General features: G+C 40.4%; 2 protein-coding genes and 1 non-coding gene across 17 annotated transcripts in view; 2 read left to right on the top strand and 1 right to left on the bottom strand.

Annotated features, from left to right (window-relative positions):
* Nucleotides 1-417: 417 nt before the first annotated feature.
* PCYOX1 (prenylcysteine oxidase 1) lies at nucleotides 418-12,059 on the bottom strand. The gene is made up of 6 exons (XM_042981659.1): nucleotides 11,900-12,059; nucleotides 10,614-10,820; nucleotides 9,389-9,563; nucleotides 4,207-4,418; nucleotides 3,723-3,875; nucleotides 418-3,299 (listed from the first exon to the last, which is right to left on the bottom strand). Exons 1-6 carry the CDS (start codon nucleotides 12,009-12,011, stop codon nucleotides 2,641-2,643), a joined length of 1,518 nt encoding a protein of 505 aa, XP_042837593.1. The 5' UTR covers nucleotides 12,012-12,059; the 3' UTR covers nucleotides 418-2,640.
* A 4,859-nt stretch (nucleotides 12,060-16,918) lies between these two features.
* On the top strand, nucleotides 16,919-16,989 carry TRNAG-CCC. Its single transcript has one exon. It is a non-coding gene; the product is annotated as a tRNA-Gly (tRNA).
* A 249-nt stretch (nucleotides 16,990-17,238) lies between these two features.
* The window catches only part of TIA1 (TIA1 cytotoxic granule associated RNA binding protein), a 32,769-nt gene continuing 30,546 nt past the window's right edge, over nucleotides 17,239-19,461 (top strand). For 3 of the 15 annotated variants that reach the window (XR_006215809.1, XM_042981656.1, XM_042981657.1), the window contains exon 1: nucleotides 17,239-17,537. Coding sequence is in view for 11 of the 15 variants with exons in the window: in XM_042981656.1 (XP_042837590.1) it covers nucleotides 17,512-17,537 (26 nt within the window). In the remaining 4 variants the exon portion in view is untranslated. Of the gene's footprint in view, nucleotides 17,538-19,006; nucleotides 19,112-19,461 lie in introns of all 15 variants that reach the window. The other 12 variants (XM_042981648.1, XM_007083408.3, XM_015538046.2 and 9 more) reach the window with 7 other exon arrangements.

Genomic DNA, 19,461 nt, shown 5'->3' with positions numbered 1-19,461 from the left:
GAATCTGATTAAATGTGAAGCATGGCTAGGATGGCTTTTTTTCATCTTTTAATGGAAAGATAAAGAACCTGCAAACCTGAGCAGATTTCTTCTGAAACATTAACTGTAATTTTCAAAACTCTTGTAGTAGTTTTGATGTACTCTTGACTTTTCCAAGTACATCTACATTCCAAGTATACTGCAATTGAAGTAAAACACAGGAAGTAACGATATAGTTGTTTATTTTGAACATAAACAGGGAAGATTTTTTGAATACAAGAATAGAAATAGAACTCTAGAGAAAAACATTCCAGTGTTTTGTGGTTCTTTGTAGAGTATAAAGAATAGAAATAATGCTGCCCATAATATATTCATCTAGGTCATAAATTTTATGGCGCACAAACTCAGATGAAAGGATACATTACAGATGGTTATATCATAAACCTAACCTCAAGAAACCTACCAAGCAGATGCTGTACTTTTTGTGATCTGGTAAAAAAGCCTGCAAATCTTAAATCACTTTAACACTGTATAAAATGTATATTCGGGTGAGTATGTAAGATATTTGCAAACCACAACATAATGGATGGCTTATATGTATCTCTAAAATGTTTTTTCTGGTTTATAAAAAAATGTTTACAACAAAATAGCTAGAGCGATCAAACCAACTTAATCCCAGTAAGGGGAACTGATGTCAAGTCTAGTACATTTTTTACTCTTCTCTGGCAGCTCTTTAAATTTTCACTGATATGGACAGGCATTTTTTGCAACCACATAGAGCTAAATTATAGAACTGGTTGTACTAAGCATGCTTCCTAGACCAAGAGCATCACGTAGGAACTTAACAGAGATGCGTATTTTCATCTTATGCTTGATATGTTGATAATATGTTTTGCTCTTGGAGGAAGCAATTTCCAGTGCCCTTTTGGAAAACAATCAGATACAACAGCAACGTTTTAAATTGGGGTTCTGGTAAGTAAATACAGATATCACAAAATAAGTCTGTGAGTAATAGAAATTAACTATTACCAGTTTTTATTCACCAATCTTTAACATATATATAACACAATATTACATTCTCTACAATATTGTCTTTATTAAAACCACAGGGGGAAAAAATGTGACTGCGTCTTAACAAGTAAAATTTTTAAAAAGCTGACCTTTTGACAGAGCATAGATTTAATGACCGCCTTTACATCAAATATATCTTGGCAGTTTTATCAGCATATTAATATTCACAATTATAGTAGAGACAAAATCATTTTAAGTAAGAATATTTTGCTGAATATCTACTGCCATAATCTGGCGATGGACTTTTTTTTTCTCAACGATACTTATTTCTGTTATAGTTACTTTTAGAATTCACAAGCTTTTACTTGTTTTGTCCTACTAGTGACTAGAGAGACAGCCATTCATGATCTTTGTATGATAGTTGTAGAACTGGTTCTTAAGTTTGGTTGCATATTAGAATCATTTGAGAAGCTTTAAACTCTTACAGATTATTCCAGTGTGCAGCCAAAGTTGAGAACTGCCTTAAAAACAAGATTTCAGCAACCGGTTTCTCACCCCAAATGCTACAGTAGTTTTAGAAGCATTTAAGTTTGAACATAATGCTGGATTTGACCAACCGTGGTGTCATTCTGGATCTCCTAGTGTCAACTGCTCTGGAGAAATCTAAGTTGCCTCTTGTCTGTCAGTGCTTACTATCAAGATTACTACTGGAGTTCTTATTGAGAGAAATGATTCTTCACAAAAATGAACCTGCTTTGATAATGCATTCAGTTTCTTGGGACTTTTAAGGCACTAAAAACCCTTTGGAGACATCTTAAACCCCCACATTAGTGATTCTCAACCCAGGTTGCACCTTAGAAACTTTTTAGCTACAATGCTGAGATCCTATCCTCAATCCATTAGATCAGAATCTCTGGTTGCATGGGGGTCTTTCAATATTTCTTAAAGTTCCATAGGTGAGGATTTGATAATAGACTGCCAATTTCTTAAATCAATAGCCTGTATTTGCTTTCATTTTACTTGAGATTTTTGTATGACAAAGTTCTACTCCTAAGGCTTCTGAATTTCACCCCTAATAAAATCAGGGGGGAAGGAATCCAAAGAATATTCAGAAAGTCAAGGCTTCTAGCATGGGCACATCTACTTTGAAAAAAAGGTATAAATTAAAGCCAAGCATAGGATACCAGCTCTAATAGTTAAGTTTTAACTATCTGACTGAAGGTCACTTCCAGCTGTGAAGCACAAATGAACTAGTCCCCAACTAAAAGTTAACATCTTTAAATTCTTTCTCAAGTGCTCAGCTTGAAATAAATTCAGGGCCCCCACCCACCAGACCTAGTGAATCAGAATCTCCAGAGGAGCTAGAGAAACCACATGCTTAACAAACTTCAGGTGATTCTATACTGTTGGCAGATATTAAAAGAAGAGTTAAGTAATTTTGGAAATGGTATAAAGATAGTAGTTAACTCCTTCATGCTTAATTAGAAACCTGTTATTTTCTCATGACTCGCTGGGATTACTTTTGTTAAACAGTACTAATATATGGCAAAATATCAGATTCAAAATCATCTCTGCTCAGATCGTGTTCTCTTTTGCCAGTGATATTCCATTTGGAACCAGGAGGGGGAAAAGAAAGTGATCAGTATCATTTCATAGTTCAGTTTTAAGTTTCTCATATAAGTCCTCTTGGTCAATCATGTCTGTGTGCCCATTCCAGCGATGATAAGCAAGGAGAGCGGCATTGTGGGCTGCAATGGCACTCATCTCCATGGCACTTGCTGCACACTCTATGCCATTGAGGTAGTAAAGTCTATCGTGGAGTATGATGGAGGGGCATTTCTCTGGAGGCTTATAGCGAGGATATGCAAGCCATGGCTGCTTCACAGCATAATCATAAGACAAAAAGAGCTTTAATATTTGTTCTTTAGTGAGGATTTCTTGAGAAAAGATCTTCCAAACATGCGCCCTTTCTGTTGATGGTTGAGGATTATCATTTTCTGTTACAGAGGACACAATCCCAATGCTATTAATGAACAAATCTGAATTATCAGTGGTTAAGATTGTACTGAGATCAAATTTGTCTAAGGCTCTAGAGCTAAAAAGAGTTGAATTCAGTTGCCCCTTAATTAAAGTTGTCACTATATGTTGGTAGTACTGATGGAATTCCTCAATTGGAGGATCAAAGTTGAGAAAAGTTATGTTGGACATTTTTCGATTCAATGGAGTGGCCACCAAGACGATATCATAGAAGTCTGAACGTGTCTCAGATCCAATTTGGTAGACCACTTCATACATCTTTGTGGGATTTCCTAGAGGAAAGAAGCATTCATGTTAGTCTTTCTAGCACACTATACTTTATACCTTCCAAAAATAATTATGTTAATAGTTTATAAAGTAGAAAATAGTTAAGGTATAATTCTAAGGAATTAAAAAGACTTTTAGGGGCACGGGGGTGGCTCAGTCAGTTAAGTGTCTGACTCTTGAATACCTTGTCAGGAAGTAAAAAATACGGAATTTTTACTTTTAAGAATGAGATTATTCTTTAATTCCAAGGAGACATGCCACTGTACTTGAGTGCATTTGGGAATATTTCTATGTGGCACAACATACACACAATTTATAATTCCATCATTTGGAAATGAGTACAAGATGACAGAAGAGTGGTTTTTCTCCCTGAGCAATTATTTTCTAGAGGGGAAATCAGGAACAATAAAATAGAATTTCAGGCTCACCTGTCCACTTGGTCCTTGTTTTCTCCTCTATGTACATTACTGAGCCAGTTATAAGGTTGCTTTTGGATGCACGAAGGAGCCCTGAGCAAACAAGTTTATTTCCACCTTCTACTGCCCAAAGGCCAGAATCCGCACAGGACATTGATACTGCCCCTGTCAGTGGTAGGAAAAAAAAAAAATGTATTTTAATTCTGACTCTGTAAAAGTCCCTCTACCTACTTTCTCTTCCCAATTCAGGTGAGTTCTACTCCAAATGTCTCCAGACATTGCCAAATAGCCCCTGAGGGCAAAATCTCTATGAAAGCTAAGGACTCTCTCCCCCTAAAAATGCACAGATCTACATATACACAATTTTGCCAACAATGTCTGAGGTTTCAGAAAAAGGGAAGTCTTCTCTAATTCATAGCCTAAAGTAAGGAGTCACCATACATCAGGTAAGCCCTTTTGTGAGCTAATATCCATAATATTCCAAGCCTGGGCTTACCCACAAAGCCATTGATGTTCATGCTTTGGCCATAATTGACCCTCATGACAGGAGCAACAATTTCATTGAGGAATTTCTCAGAGAAGCCTGCTTTCTGCAAGGTTTCAAGAAGTGTTCGGTTAAGCATTCCAAGGAATTCGTCCCCTCCAAGAGAATGTAGTAACTTTTCTACACTACTGAAGGCATAGTCATGAGACTGGTAGCGGTAGATCCTTTTGAAAAGAAGAGGAATAGCCATTAAAACACCAAACAAGATGGGAAGGGAAATTGCATCATAAGATTCAAACTTTTCATATCTCCTTCTACTGAACTTCTACCTATCATGTAAGATGCACCTCAGTCACCATCTTCCCTGGGTATCCCAGAAGTTCTTATCCCCATCCCTACTCCCACCTCCTCTGGAAGTACACTGTCCTTGTGTACTCTTCTGCATTAATAAGGTCACTGCGAGCACTTTTAAAGAAGTGGGTATGTCCTATGTCTCCTTCAACTTTTTATCTTCCAGCAGCAGTTAAACATTTCTAAAATTAAACTTTATCTTTCCACCAGGCTTGATCCTCTCCACCCACCCCCTATCCCAGCCAAAATGTAGGCTGGGATGTTAGTTCACTGCTAACATCCCACAAGTCATCCTCAGTTCATTTAATTCCAAATTTAAATATTTTCACTTCTGCTTCTCCCATCAAAAAAGAAAACCTTTCCAGTCTTCCCAACATCTCTCTTCATTCTCATTTCCCTGATCTTAACTCAGGATTTATATTCAGACTACCAAGCTGAATAACTGATCTACCTACCTGCTTCCAGTTTTGTTTCTTTGAAACGTTTATGAATCTCTCAGAAACCTAAAACACATCTTTTGTCATCAGCTTATGCAAAAAACAACTTGTGGGGTGCCTGGGTGGCTCAGTTGGTTAAGCATTCGTCTTTAGCTCAGGTCACAAACTCGCGGTTTGTGGGTCCAAGCCCCACTTCAGGCTCTGTGCTGACAGCTCAGAGCCTGGAGCCTGCTTCAGATTCTGTGTCTCCCTCTCTGGTCCTCCCCCGCTTGTACTCTCTTTCTCTCATAAATAAAGATTTAAAATTTTTTTAACTTCTTACTGCTGCTTAGTAAATAAACTCCTGACCAAAAAAAAGGAATGGATTTTAGAGCCAAATTCATCAAGTCTAACTGCCTTTGCTCTAACTGCAGACAGAGAAACAAGTAAAAGAACTCTGAAAGTCTCATGACAAGTAGAAGGCTCAAGCACAAGCTGCCCCCTGTGCCCTCAACCACACACTTACCCTCCACTGAACAAACCTGACCCATTCACTGATACCTGAAAATGCTCTGCATGTTGCTCCAACACTACATTAGCTCTTCTCTCCAACCAGAACACGCTTCTTTCGGCTTGAACCCCACCTGTTCTGCAAAGTTTTGCCCAACTTCCCAGTTCACAGTACCCATGCCACTCATTCAGCACTATTACTTAATTTTTAGAAAATCCCACCTGATATTTTCTTGAACTTCACGGACTTAAAAGAATATCCACATAAATTAGTTGATGCTGACTTCAAAATGTTATTTTTCAAGTGAAAAAATGAGAAAAGTTATCTTTCAAGTGATACAAAAATGAGAAAGACCGGATTCCTCTCCCTCAAGGAGCTTACAGTTAGGTATAGGTAATAAGGCATATGCACAGATAAGTAATGAAACAAAGGAGGAAATAGGTGCCAAAGAAAGCTCTCTCAGTGATCCCAGGAGGAGAATTTTTACAATTTTCTTCTCTCAAAGTTGTAAAGTTTTTGAGCAGGGAAATGTCACATCCATTTCAGTATTACCTCCTATCTACCAGTGAGTATAGTATATAAAACATTGAATACATTTTTGTGGGAAAAATTGATACCAGTGCCCAAACTGAGGAACAACTCACTCCTTCCAACCATATCAATCCCTAGGAATTTAAAAAAAGTAGAGGGTGAAAACACTGAGTTCTCACTTGACAAAACAGACTGAGAGAAAAAGGGATTCTCAGTAAGATTTAACAGCTACTTACTCATCAGAAACCATGAAGGCCAGAAAGTAGTGGGTCAAGGTGTTGGTAAGGCTGGTTCCTTCTGGAATTTCTGATGGAAGATTCCATTTTCTTGCCTTTTTCAGTTTCTATAAACCACCTGCATTCCTTGGCTTGTGACATCTTCCTAGCATCATTCCAACCTCTTGTTTCCATCATCACATTTCCTACTACTCTGATCCCCCTGCTTCCCTCTTACAAGGACTCTTGTGATTACACTAGGCCCACTTAAATAAGTGAGAGTGATCTCCCCATTTCAAGATCCCCAACAAAATCATTTCTGCAAAGTCCCTTTTATCATGAAAGGTAACACATTCACAGATTCCAGGGATTAGGGTATAGACATCTTGCAGGGGCAGGGAGGCATTATTCAGCCTACCACAGGGGGCTACTCCATCGATACAAACAAGAGTTAATAGTGCCTTGCATCAAAGTGTAGCAGTGGTGTTAGTGAGAAGTGGTGGAATTCTACATACATTTTAAAAACTGATAGGATTAGGGGACCTGGGTGGCTCAGTCAGTTGAGTGTCTTGACTTCAGCTCAGGTCATGATCTTGTAGTTCACGGGTTCGAGCCCCACATTGGGCTCGCTGCTGTCAGCAGAGCCCACTTTGGATCCTCTGTCCCTCTCTCTTATGCCCCTACCCCACCTGCTCACTCTCTCTCAAAAAATAAACATTAAAAAAAAATTAATAAAATTTAAAAACTGATAGGATTAAAGACAGACTGGATTTGGGAAAGGAGAGAGAGAAAAGAGTAAAACATTCAAAATATTTGTTAGGAGTAAGTGAAAGGATCAGTCTCAGATCAAGAAATGTTAAGGGGCACCTGGGTAGCTCAGTCAGTTACGCATCTGACTCTTGATTTCCCCTCAGGTCACGATCTCCCAGTGTCTGAGATTAAGCCCCACGTTGGGCTCTGTGCTCTCCCTCTCTCAAAAAGTAAACATTATGTTCTTGATTTATTGGAAGAAACAAATGTAGGATGCATGGCCCTTTGAACAACATAAGGATCAGTGCTATATATTTGATGTGTAAGCAAATACTAAAGACCAGAGAGAGGCAGTAATTCAAGGAAGTTTGGTAATTGTTTTCTAAATTTGAAAATAGTAGGGGTGCCTGGCTGGCTCAGTCCATAGATGATGTGACTTGATCTCTGGGGTCAGGAGTTAGGGCCCCACACTGGGTGTAGAGTTTACTTAAACAACAACAAAAAAGTATAATCTATGTATCCCATCACTGGGTCTTTTTCACAGTACTATAATATCCAGAATTCACTTTAAAAGTGATTTCTTATTTCTCCCAGGGCAATTCTCTACATGCCAAGCAAGCCACTGGTAAGAAAACTAACAGATATAGGCAGGTCTGCATCTGGTGCCATCTGAACTTGATTTTCCTGTAGAGCATGCAGCAACATGCCACCTACCTTCTCTACAAAGTTACTGGCTATTTCCACCCAAGTCCTATATATTTTCTTAGTTACTGGTTTATTGCTTGTCTCTCTACTAGAACGTATATTCTTTGAGGACAGGGATGTGTTCTAGGTTCTACATCCACAGGATCCAGAATAGTGCCTGGCACATAATTAGGCAGTCAATATTTGGTGAATGAATGAAAGATTACTACTTTAAAATAATCTGCACTGTAGCTGACCTTAATGTGCCCACTGGAAAGGTGTTCAAGGAATCATCCCAACAGTGATGTTTAGAAAGAGAAATCCCCAGGGTGCCTGGGTGGCTCAGTCGGTTGAGCTTCCGACTTCGGCTCAGGTCATGATCTCACAGTCTGTGAGTTCGAGCCCTGCGTGGGGCTCTGTGCTGACAGCTCAGAGCCTGGAGCTGCTTCAGATTCTGTATCTCCCTCTCTCTCTGCCCCTCCCCCATTCATGTTCTGTCTCAAAAATAAACACTAAAGGAAGAAAGAAATCCCCAACTACCCTAAGTTAAAAAGCTAGAGTGTGTTTATCCTACTCAACCCTTAAATCTGTCCTTGTCAGTACTTAATCATATGACATGTAATTTTACCTTTTTTAACAATTAATTTTACTACATTGAAACATTCATAGTAATGAAATATCCTTAGCACTTACAAGCTGAATTTCTCCAGCATCTAAAATTGTCAACAAGCGTAAAAATTAGCACAGGCCAATGTCCTTGGGAAAAGTAAAAAAAAAAAAAAAAAAGAAAAAAAGGCTGCGTCTTTCAAAGTTAGACCAGTTATTTTATTTTTCCTAATTACCAAAACAATATACACAGAAAAGTTTGAAAATACAGAAACACTTAAGAAAAAGTGGAGGGGCACCTGCGTGGCTCAGTGGGTTAAGCGTCCGACTTCGGCTCAGGTCATGATCTCATGGTTCAGGAGTTCGAGCCCCGCATCGGGTTCTGTGCTGATAGCTCAGAGCCTGGAGCCTGCTTCAGATTCTGTGTCTCCCTCTCTCTCTGCCCCTCCCCTATTTGTGCCGTCTCTCTCTCTCAAATATAAATAAAAATATTTTTAAAAGGGGGGGGGGGTGGGGAGTGCCACCTGTATTCTCACTACCTGAAACAGTGCTGGAATTTTTAAATTCTTGGGGCACACAGCTGATACTCTGCCTCAGGCTACTGGCTCACTGAAACATCATGTCACAATTAAAGTTCATTTAAGTTTTGTGGTCCTTTCTACCAGCTCTTTCACACATTACCTCATTCATCCATACAATGTCAGCACAGTGCAGAGATTAAGTGTGAGAACTCTGGAGCCAGAATGCCTGGGTAGGAACTCCAGTTCCACCACTCACTAGGTGAGTGTACTTGCACACTTGAAACCTCTGTGCCTCCACCTTCCATTATCTGTAAGAGCTAATAACTATACCTGAGAGAGGTGTCATAAGAATTCAAAGCATTAACATTTGTAGAGGATTTAAGAGTGTGTGGCAGAACTAAATAAGTATTTGCAAAATACAGTCAGAAGCAAAAATTACTCTCTTAATTTTCAAGTGGATAAACAGTCTGCATACTTTATATAAACCATTTGTCTAACAATCTTACAAACAGACCTTAAAATTAGGTAGAGAACTGTTTCAAGAAATTAGAATTTCTAAAGACCATCTAACTAAAAGGTCTTAGGTTAAATGGAAGGGGAAAAAATTACCTCATAAACTTGTCCAATATATCCTCTACCCACATGTGCATTCGGAGGGACTGAAATCCATAGTGCCAAATTAGTTTAATCATGTTAATTATGAACCAGCTGCTCTCCTCAAACACCAGAGTCTCTCCATTATACACCCCCATTAGGCCACCAAAGCCCTGAACAGTAGACAGACCTGCAAAAACAGAAAGGGTTGGCTAAGTCAGTGGTTTCTGTGTTGACCAAAAGAAAGAAGGTAATCTGAAGCTATCAGGGATACTCTGAAGTCAGTGAATTCCAGGTTTCCCCCAGTTCTCAGAAAACATATTAAAGGAGCTCTATCTTTAGAACAGCATGTAATACACTGCTCATTCATTATACTGTCCAAAAGCAGATATCTAAACGATGGGTCAGATGCTCATGCAGATATGTCAAAATTAGACTGGCTATTTTTAGTTGCAAAAGACTAAAAAGTGAAAGGAAAATGCCAGAATACCAACTGAATTCAACTTCCAAACAAATGTTAGACAGGAGTATGACCAGCATTAGTTGCTCCTGGCATACATTTGTCCTCAGGAAGGAAAGAGACCACAGGAGATGTGGAAGGCAGCAAAGGGAAAGGAGGCATCCCCATTCCTGTGCAAATCCTATTTTGCATAATTGGGTATTTCAAATAACTAAAAGGAGGTATAAATTACACAATATTCTCTGAGCAAAGGGCCTGCAGAGGCCTGCTAGCCTTTCCTCACAACCTGTCTAGCTCCTCTGGTGGCAGGGAAGTAGTCATATGTTCCAGGTTCTAGGCACACGTCTGCACCCATGCCTGTGTGAGTGACTTTAAGCCAGACATTTCAAACTTTGGGCCTCATTTCCCCAGCTGTAAAATGAGTACACAAGGTTTCTACGGACTCAAACCATTCTTTGATTCTTCAGCTTGAACCCAGAGGTTTAAGAACTGAGAACAGCAACCATCCCCACCCCACCCCACCCCCAACCCCCGCCCCCGCCCAAAGGCTGTAATTCCAGATAACTGAAGATACAGATAACTAGTGTCCCATTACGGGGAAAGTGGCTCCTAACTAAGCTTGTACTTGTACTAATTGCTAGCAGCAAAGTGAGGAAAATAGTTTTGCCAACTTCTCTGTAAAAAACAATTAAGCAGAAAAACTTCAGATCCCTATCTGATAAAAATATCCATGGATGGTCACACAGAAATCCACTTAGCTCTTAAGACCAAATGACATACCCAGGTCCTTGACAAAACGCTTCATGTGCAGATTTAAAGGATGGATGACAGAACCTCCTGCCTCGTATTCTTGCCCTCGCACAGTCATGGTGGCCAGGCGGCCTCCCACCTCTCCTCTTTCAAACAGGTCAATCTTCACATCTTTCCCAAATTTCTGCCGCAGATAATAGGCTGCTGAAGTGCCACCAATTCCAGCTCCAATAATTGCTATGGGTGGGGGAAAAAAAAAAAAGGAACAGTTTCTTTCCCTCTCACCCAGCTATGTGGGTTTTGTTTTTGAATAACAGATGTTACTTAAGGCTATAATCACCAATTTAGGGAAGCTGGGCACGGGAGGCAAGTCACAGTTGCTGTGAAGCTAAAACTCTGTGAATCTAGGCAGACGCTGCCCACCCCCCCTCCCCGACAAAAGTGGTATTACATTCACGTGCAAATGGACATTAGAATTTTTTTTTTTTTTTGCCAGATCCCCAAGGGTTCTCACAGTTCTTTGTCAAGGCACCACTGGATCTGCACACCCTTCTTTGTGTCCAGCGCATGGGAACAGAGGAGGTGGGCCTTTCCAGCACGTATTTCCAATAAAGTGGCCGCCATTTTTACTAAGATTTGTTCTGTCTCATTAATATAGATAGGTTAATGTTCCCACAAAACAAAGCTTTACCGGGAATAAAAAAAGCAAAACAAACGCAGCAAAAACCATGAATGAAACTTTAGAGTGGATTATTGCCGCTGTGTAGTAGTCCTAGATAGGGAAATTGTGCAAGGTAGGGCCTCTAGGAGCAGGCCCACCTCGGCATAGCAGGTGATGGAAATGGGGTTCCAGTTTAGCCTATCAAGGGAAGCAAACAGGGTCAGCTTGTTGGCACTGCTCGGTGTGCTACGGCCGCGTGCGCCTGTCATCTGCACAGCGAGGTGGCTCGTAGTTCCAGAACAAACCAGAAGACTGGCCTCCCAAAGGTGAAGCAAGGGAATGAGGAGAGGGGCCTCCCCCTCCCCAGCCCCCAGGCCTCCAGAACAAGGGGCTGCAGGGACGCCTGGCTGCCCTCCGCCCACCCCAAGGCTCCCTCCATGGCCCGTTCCCCAAGTGGGCACATCGACACGCCCGGGAAGACGCGGTCCCTGGGGCATCGACAGTGGCGAGCCGAGAAGACTATGACCTCCGAGAAGGATTCGGAGCGCGTGGCCTGGCGGGCTTCGCAGCCGACGGGCCTGGTGCACTGCGCAGCGGCCGCCCGGCGCCGGGCGCGCTCCAGCAACCCTCCCGCGCCGCCCCACCCCTCACCTACCGATCTTCTCCGGCGGGGCCCGCAGCTCGGCGCTCCCAGGGCACCCCCAGCTGCCTATCAGCAGCCACAGCCCCAGAAGCGACGAGCCGAGCTGCCCAGCCGTGCGCCCCATGGCCACCGGAGCGCAGCAGTCAGCTCCGAGCGTCCCACCGTCGGCCAGTTGCTGCGAGTCTGCGCGCTCTGCACGCCCCGCCCCCGGCCGGCCTTGCCCCTCCGAGCCCCGCCCAGGTCCGCTTCCTGCCGGCGCGGGCTCCAGCATCCCAGTTCGGCGCGTCGCTCCAGGAGCTCCCAAGCGTGGTCAGCCCGGTGCCCAGGCAGGCCTCGCCCCTCCGAAACGCACCCTGCTTCAGGGACATAACAAAGGCACCAGGGGCGGAGGCTCACCCAAGTTCGCCGCCTTACTCCCCATCTATTCAGGTGAAGCACCTTACTTCTTCACTACCGCCCTCTTCTGTCCCTTGAACCTCTCCCTGTCAAAGAATGCACAAAGCAAACCTCTGTCAAGAACAGAACAGTGGAGCAACAAATGCTTACTGAGTGGTCACTGTGTTTCGGGACTGTTGGGCATAAGCATAAAATGAATGGTTAAATAGTGGTAGGTGAAAGGGAAAATGAGGGAGACCAGGGATGGGGTCTTCCAAGGTGAAAAGTAGTGACAGACATGTGTGCCCATATCACACGATGCAACATTATGCAAGTATTAAAAAGAATGTAGGATCCGGGTGCCTGGGTGGCTCAGTCTGTTAAGAGCTGGACTTTGGCTCAGCTTATGATCTCCGGGTTCAGTTTGTGGGTTGGAGCCGGTCTGTGCTGACAGCAAGGAGCCTGAAGCCTGCTTCAGATTCTGTGTCTCCCTCTCTCTCTGCACCTCCCCTGCTCACTCTGTGTGTGTGTCTCTCTCTCTCTCTCTCTCAAAAATAAATAAACATTTAAAAAAATTTAAATAGGTGAGAAAAACTAGTGACTGAGTGAGTGATGGGTTTATAAGATCCCTTTCTGTAATTAAAATTACACCATCTCCACTCTTCACCTCCCCTCCAAAAAAGAAAACAAAACAAAAACCCAGTATATGAATATGTAGAATAGTATGGATGGAAGGAAAATAAGTTGAATAGAAAGAAAGATTGAACTTGGAAATAGGGAGTGTAAAATCCAATGCAAAGAGCATTCATTCATTGGACAAATTTTTTTGAGTTCCGAGTGGCAAGCGATGTTCTAGGTGCTTGAGAAAAATCAGTAAACAAAACAGATTTTTTAAAAAGTTTTATTTTAATGAAGCTGGCATTCTACTGGAGGGAGATATGATCATTAGAATAAGTAAATTATACATTATATAGAGTGGGGTAAGAGGAATGAGGAATGGGTTGCAATTTTAGGATGGTCCTGGTAGGCCTCATTGAGCAGGATAGCATTTGAGCAAAATGTTGCAGGAAGTGATGGAGCAGATCAGGCAAGTATATGGGGAAAGAGCTTTCTAGGTAAGGAAAACACCTGGCATGTTTGAGGAACAGCAAGGACGCAAGTAAAGCAGAAGAAGAGGACAGCAAAGGTGTTAATAGAACAAGATGCAAATTATACAAGAAATAAACACTTCTAGTTAAGAACATAAAAATATGAAGATTAAGCCTCATTTTTCACTACATCTAGAAGTTACAAAGAAAGCACTACACTCTGTGTGTCTTTTAATTTCCTTTTTCCAAACTACATTATTCCCACAACACCTTAGTGTGTTAAGCCTACTAGGCCTTCAATGAATATGTGTTCATTAGAATTGACCATGTTAGTGACCTTGATATGGGTGTCATATTTGGAAACTTTCACTGCTGCTGATGAAACCTTGGGAAAGAGTTGACTGAAAGAACTCTCAGTGAAGAGACGGTGTAAAGGACTTGCAAAGTGGAAGGTGGGTCAAAGGCTTTCTCATTCTGCACTCTTACTCTTTCAAAATAACACTGCCACTGAAACCCCAAAATATTTTTTAAAAGGCCATGGAGGAAAACTGTTACCACATATACGAAGAGTAATAATAAGGTGATATAACAAACATTCATTCAACAGAGTACTGTTCAAGAAAGCTGTCGCCCTAGTAGGCTAAACACTGACTAAGGTTTTCTCCTTGACCAAACTCCAGCCAAGCTCCTCTGAGCAATCTTCTCAACTAGACAGGCCTCAACCTTGGCTTATTAAGACTCGAACAAAACACTAACATTTTCTAACAGCTCAAAGCTATGTCCTTAGGACGACCCTAGCTACCTTTAAACTGTCTGCCTGAGAAAACTCAAGGCTGACAAAAGACTTTACTGCTTGTTCCAGCCAACACATGAAGATAGAGCCCCTGTCTCATAGCCTCTTGGGAGGGTAGGGGCCTAACTGAGAAAGTTACCACCCTTTCTCTCAACTTTTGTAATTTTTCACTTCCTGGACTCTACTGTGCCCCTGCTCATCCCCATCCCTATTCTCCCTTCAAAATGCCAGGTTACATCTGTACAAATCAAAGTTGAGTTCAGTTTACTATGGACTCTTCCCTATTGCAATAGTATATTACTGATTAAAGGTAAAACTTTAGTGCTGGCTTTGCTTATTTTTTGACAACACTTAAATCTATAATTCTGCCACTGCTCCATGTTTTTTTAACTTTTTTGAAAATACCTTGAAAAAATTCATTTTCATACCTTCTTCCTTCCTCACATCTAACTTTTTTCTTATTCTACATAACCTAAATAATATTTACTATCTGTTAGGGAAGACAGGAAATTCAGAAGCAATATAAGAAAAGATCAACATATTTGTCAGATGGCAAAAGATAGAATTTTAAAAGTTAAAAAAAATAATACATGAGAAAAATAGCTGTCACTAATATGACAGTCAAGATTGTCAAGAGCAAACAAAAAGAGCTCTACAAATTGGTAAGAGGTAAACAACTCAATATAAATACAGCCTATATAAATAGGCATTTCACAAAAGACAAAGCAAGTGCCAATGATTAAAAAAAAAACAAAACACATGTATGCAAATGTGGAGGCGTGGAGTCAGTGGGAAATCTCTATCTTCCTCTCAATTTTTTTTTAAATGTCCATTTATATTTGAGAGAGAGAGACCAGAGCATGAGCAGGGAAGGGGCAGAGAGACAGAGAGACACAGAATCCGAAGCAGGCTCCAGGCTCTGAGCTGTCAGCACAGAGCTCCACACAGGGTTCAAACCCACAAACCGTGAGATGATAACTGGAGCCACCCAGGCACCCCCCCAATTTTTTTTAATAAAGTTCTTCAAAAAATGAAATACATGTAAAGAGATACTCAACTTCAGTAGTAGTTTTAAAATGCAAATTAAAACCAACATGTACAATTTTTCATCTATCATATTAGCAAAAATTAATAAGACTAATACCTCAATGAAAGAGAAAACAGAGTGGAATGGATGAGCTCTCCGGAACTGACTTTTAAACATTGTTGATGGGGGTGTCAATAACTAAAACCTGTTAAACACAGTTATCTGTTTTATAAATATATATATGTGTATATATATATTATATGTGTAATATATGTATATATGTTATACATATATATACGTATGATATATATTATACGTATATATATTATATTATATGTATAATATATGTATATATAAATATACCATCTAATTCAAAAATCCCACATTTGGGAAACTATTCTAAAGAAATAAAAGAATCAGTTATAAGGATATAGGTACTAGGATGCTTACTGCAACATTGTAGTAGAAAAACAAGACAAAACAAAAGCAGGAGTAACCTATTATATGTATTTTATATATAAATTTATATTTATATAATATATAAATTAACAAATATATATTTATATGACATATACAAATATATACTCATATAACACATAATATATAATAATTTAAAACTTACAAAACAACATAATAAATTTTTCATAAAGGTTTTAAAGTTTAAAAGATACTTGTGCTATATCCATACAATGGCATATTATTTGGCCAAAAAACAAATGAAGTATTGATACACGCTACAACTTGTATGAACCGTAAAAAGCATTGTGAAAGAAGCCAGTCACGAAGAACCACATGTTGTATGATTCCATTTATATGATATTCCCAGGATAGGCAAATCTGTAGCAATAGATTAGTGAGTAGGAAGTTGGATGGGGTGGGGGATAGAGAGTGATAGCTAATTTATAAGAATTTTGTTTTTGGAGTAATGAAAGTGTTCTAAAATTGATTATAGTAATGGTTGCACATCTTTGTGAATAAACTAAAACCACTGAACCGTATACTTCAAATGGGTGAATTATATCACAAAAAGCTATTTTAAAAATACTACCCACTATTAACTCTTGTCTTATTCATCTTCAAAAGACTAATATTTAATATCTTTGTGTAAAATGAAGAATGTGCCACGGATTCGAAAGACAATTCCAAAAATGTAAATCTTAGGGTGTAGCCTAAAGAAACTATTCTAAAGAGGATACCACGTTTTTGGATGTGTACATTCTCCTATGTTTAAAAATATTTCACAAAAATAAACAAATATAAAAATATTTCACATAATTTATAAAATGCAACACGAAATGTTTAATGACTACACTGAACCACATCTCAGAGTCCTAATTTTTCCGCCTCCTTCGAGGAGGACTAAAATTTATATATCTTCAGATTCATTTGGTTCTAGGATTATTTGACCGATTTGCATTAAGTAAATCTTTCTTAAGTATTTTCCAAAGTGCATTGAATATACCAAGGAAATGAAAATATCTGAAAATATTTTCCTGGTTCTCAAAAATTTGGTTAACATCAAGACAAATTATTTCTAATGCGCATTTAATGAACAATAATTTAATGGAAATAGGAATCCCACTCAACTGTATTGGCATGAGAGAAGACAATATCCTTTTTTATAACGATGAAAAATAGCAGACTGTAGACCCTTATTATTATTTTTGAATGAATAAACATCCTCATGTAGGAACAAATGCTTGCTTGTAGAAAGTTCTAAAATACTTCAGCAAGGTAGACGGTCACCAGCGCCGCTGGTGTAGTGGTATCATGCAAGATTCCCATTCTTGCGACCCGGGTTCGATTCCCGGGCGGCGCACACAGCTTTTGCTATGAGATGATTTGAACACTGTCACTCTTTTCTTCCTCGGGAAACACTTAGAATTTTTAATTTCCAAGAAGATTTCTCTTTATTATAACTCACTGTTGAAACATTCAAATTTGGAACCGTATGACAAAAAACTACACAAGTCCCGAAATAGTTAATCCTTACGCCTGCGCAGTCTGAGACATCCCTAGTGTCGGCTAGAAGAGCGGCTGCGCAACAAGTGAACCTATGGATTGAGGGAGGTTGAAAGTGCAAGATTATTCTGCGCCTGCGCGGCCCGGGTCACTTCGCTGGCTGCTCCTAAACTCCCGGCTCGCCGCCATCTTGTATCGGGGCTTCATTGTTCGCGTTGCGCCAGGGGGTTTAGTGTAATTGCCGCGGAAGGAGTAGACGGAGTAGCCTCGGGTCAGCCGAGAAACCCCGCTATTCCGCAGCCATAGCCGCTCAAAAGATTTGGGAGGTAGTAAAGGGTAGGGAGCTGGACCCGGAGGCGCCGCCGCGACAGCAGCAGCCATGGAGGACGAGATGCCCAAGACTCTGTGAGTCTGGGGCAGCGATGAGGGGGGCGGGATGGTGGTCGTCCCGGAGGGAGGCCTCGGCTCGGCGCGCTCCCCAGCTTATTGTTCTCTGTGGACTCCCAGATATCACGGCTCTTCTCCGTAGCGCACACCTGGATGGTTAGAGACCCAGCCCCGGGCTGTGAAAGGACAAGGTGGAGGGAGAGGGGCTCAGCCCTCTGAATTAATCGCATCGCCTGAGCTACACCATAGCGTGGCCTTTGGCCCCGCCACGGGCCGTCTGTGGTCGTAGGCCTGGAGAAAAGACTTTTTCATTCAAACCTTTTTTCAGAACTCCGTGAACCTTTCTCTTTGTCCCATGCTTTCCTTCTGTTTTTCCCGCTCCCCCCACCTTCTTCATTAACCTCTTTTGATCTCTATAGCCGTCTCTCTTTCATTTCACTTTGATTTCCTCCAGAAACTCTCCTCTTCTTTTCATTTGCTTCTTGTTGATCGCTTTTCTCTTGAGGCTACTTGTGCTCAATTTTTAGTGAGATAAACTTTATTGTTGCAGTTGCCAGTTGGAAAAAAGCCAAATAGTTTTCTTTAACCTCTCTTTGGCTTTCCTTTTGTAGTGCCCCTCCCCCGACCATAAAGCCGAAAACCCAACACCGTAAGGATTTGGAAACTGCTTTTTTTGAAATGGAAATCTCACCCGGAGGTGTATATAGTTCTCGACTGAGGGGAAATGGATTTAATGCATTTTTATCATCGCTTGCTACTTTGTGATTGACATGTTGGCTGAACAAGCGGGCAGATTTTTTGAAGCAACAGTTGATAAATACCTTGACAGATTTAGTCACCTCTGAGATTTGTTAGTGTTAAATGATCTCAGCTGGGGATATTTTCTTTGTCACGTTGCTTCCCCCACAGCGTTCTCCTTTGTTTTTCAAAGTATTCTCTGAAGAGGTGATTTTGCCTTTGTTGCTTTTCCCGAAAAGAAGAAAAGGCCTGATGAATTTTTGACCTGGCTTTTTGTTTTTATTTTTAGAATACTGGCGATTTGAGAACTCCATGCGTTAAAAATACAATTTCAGGTTTCTTTCTGAAACTTTGTAGATGTTACAGTTGTGACGAAAATTGATCGATTATTTTTTCGCCACCAAAAGTGTTTCCGTTTTTAATCTGTGAGAACTATAGTTACACTCGTTTTCTTAAGAGATCAGTACACTTTTTGCTAGTTTATCTGGTAATCTGTTACTTTGAATATCTTCTTAATATGATGCAAGAATTATTGCAAAAAGCAAGGGTGTCCCTTGTTTTTTGAAAGATTGTAGATTAATATTCCTTAAAAAACTATTAGCCTCATAGGCTTTATGGAAACCGTTTTTTCCTCCTGCCTCTTTGCTAGAAGTATGATAGCCAGCAGCATATTGGATTAAGCACTGCTCATCTTTTATAATGTCTTTAAATTTAAGATTCTTACATTATTTTGAAATTTTTAATTTCAGAAACTGCCAGAAATATCTGGGAACTTAACCTTTTTATTACGTTGATTTGGGAATATCAAATAATGAAGACAACTTCAGCTTTCTCAGGCCAGTCTACAAAAGCAGGTAGTTAAATTGTACTAGTATGGGGACAGGGGACCAACCATTGCAGGAGAAATAATGAAGGAAATTTTATTCAAATACTTACTGAATGCATATGATTGCTAGGTTCTTTGTTAAATGCTTTATATGCTTGTTTAATCTTCATCAGAACTGCAGTAAAAAGTCCATTTTTGCAGCTGAGGAAGAGCTAAGCTTAAAATTTAAGTAACTCACCCAGGGTCATATACCTTTTTGTTCATCATCCTGCAACTCTACTGTCCTCAACTCTTAACTCTTACTGCTAAGTGTGCTTTGTATTATTTACTAGAACACTCCATCCAAGAATCTTTTCCCTAAAGTAGTCCATGCTCTAA

This window comes from Panthera tigris, chromosome A3, assembly GCF_018350195.1.
Source record: "Panthera tigris isolate Pti1 chromosome A3, P.tigris_Pti1_mat1.1, whole genome shotgun sequence".
Classification (NCBI taxonomy): Eukaryota; Metazoa; Chordata; class Mammalia; order Carnivora; family Felidae; genus Panthera; species Panthera tigris.
This window is presented reverse-complemented; position numbering and strand designations above follow the sequence as displayed.

What these genes read in the sequence shown, in the direction of transcription:
- PCYOX1 (XM_042981659.1), bottom strand. Translation starts at nt 12,011, where the DNA reads ATGGGGCGCACGGCTGGGCAGCTCGGCTCGTCGCTTCTGGGGCTGTGG. An exon ending in GCGTTTTGTCAAGGACCTGG is followed by an intron (nt 9,564 to 10,613) that starts GTATGTCATTTG and finishes CTGTTTTTGCAG; the next exon opens with GTCTGTCTACTGTTCAGGGC. An exon ending in AACAAGGACCAAGTGGACAG is followed by an intron (nt 3,300 to 3,722) that starts GTGAGCCTGAAA and finishes TCTTTCCTCTAG; the next exon opens with GAAATCCCACAAAGATGTAT.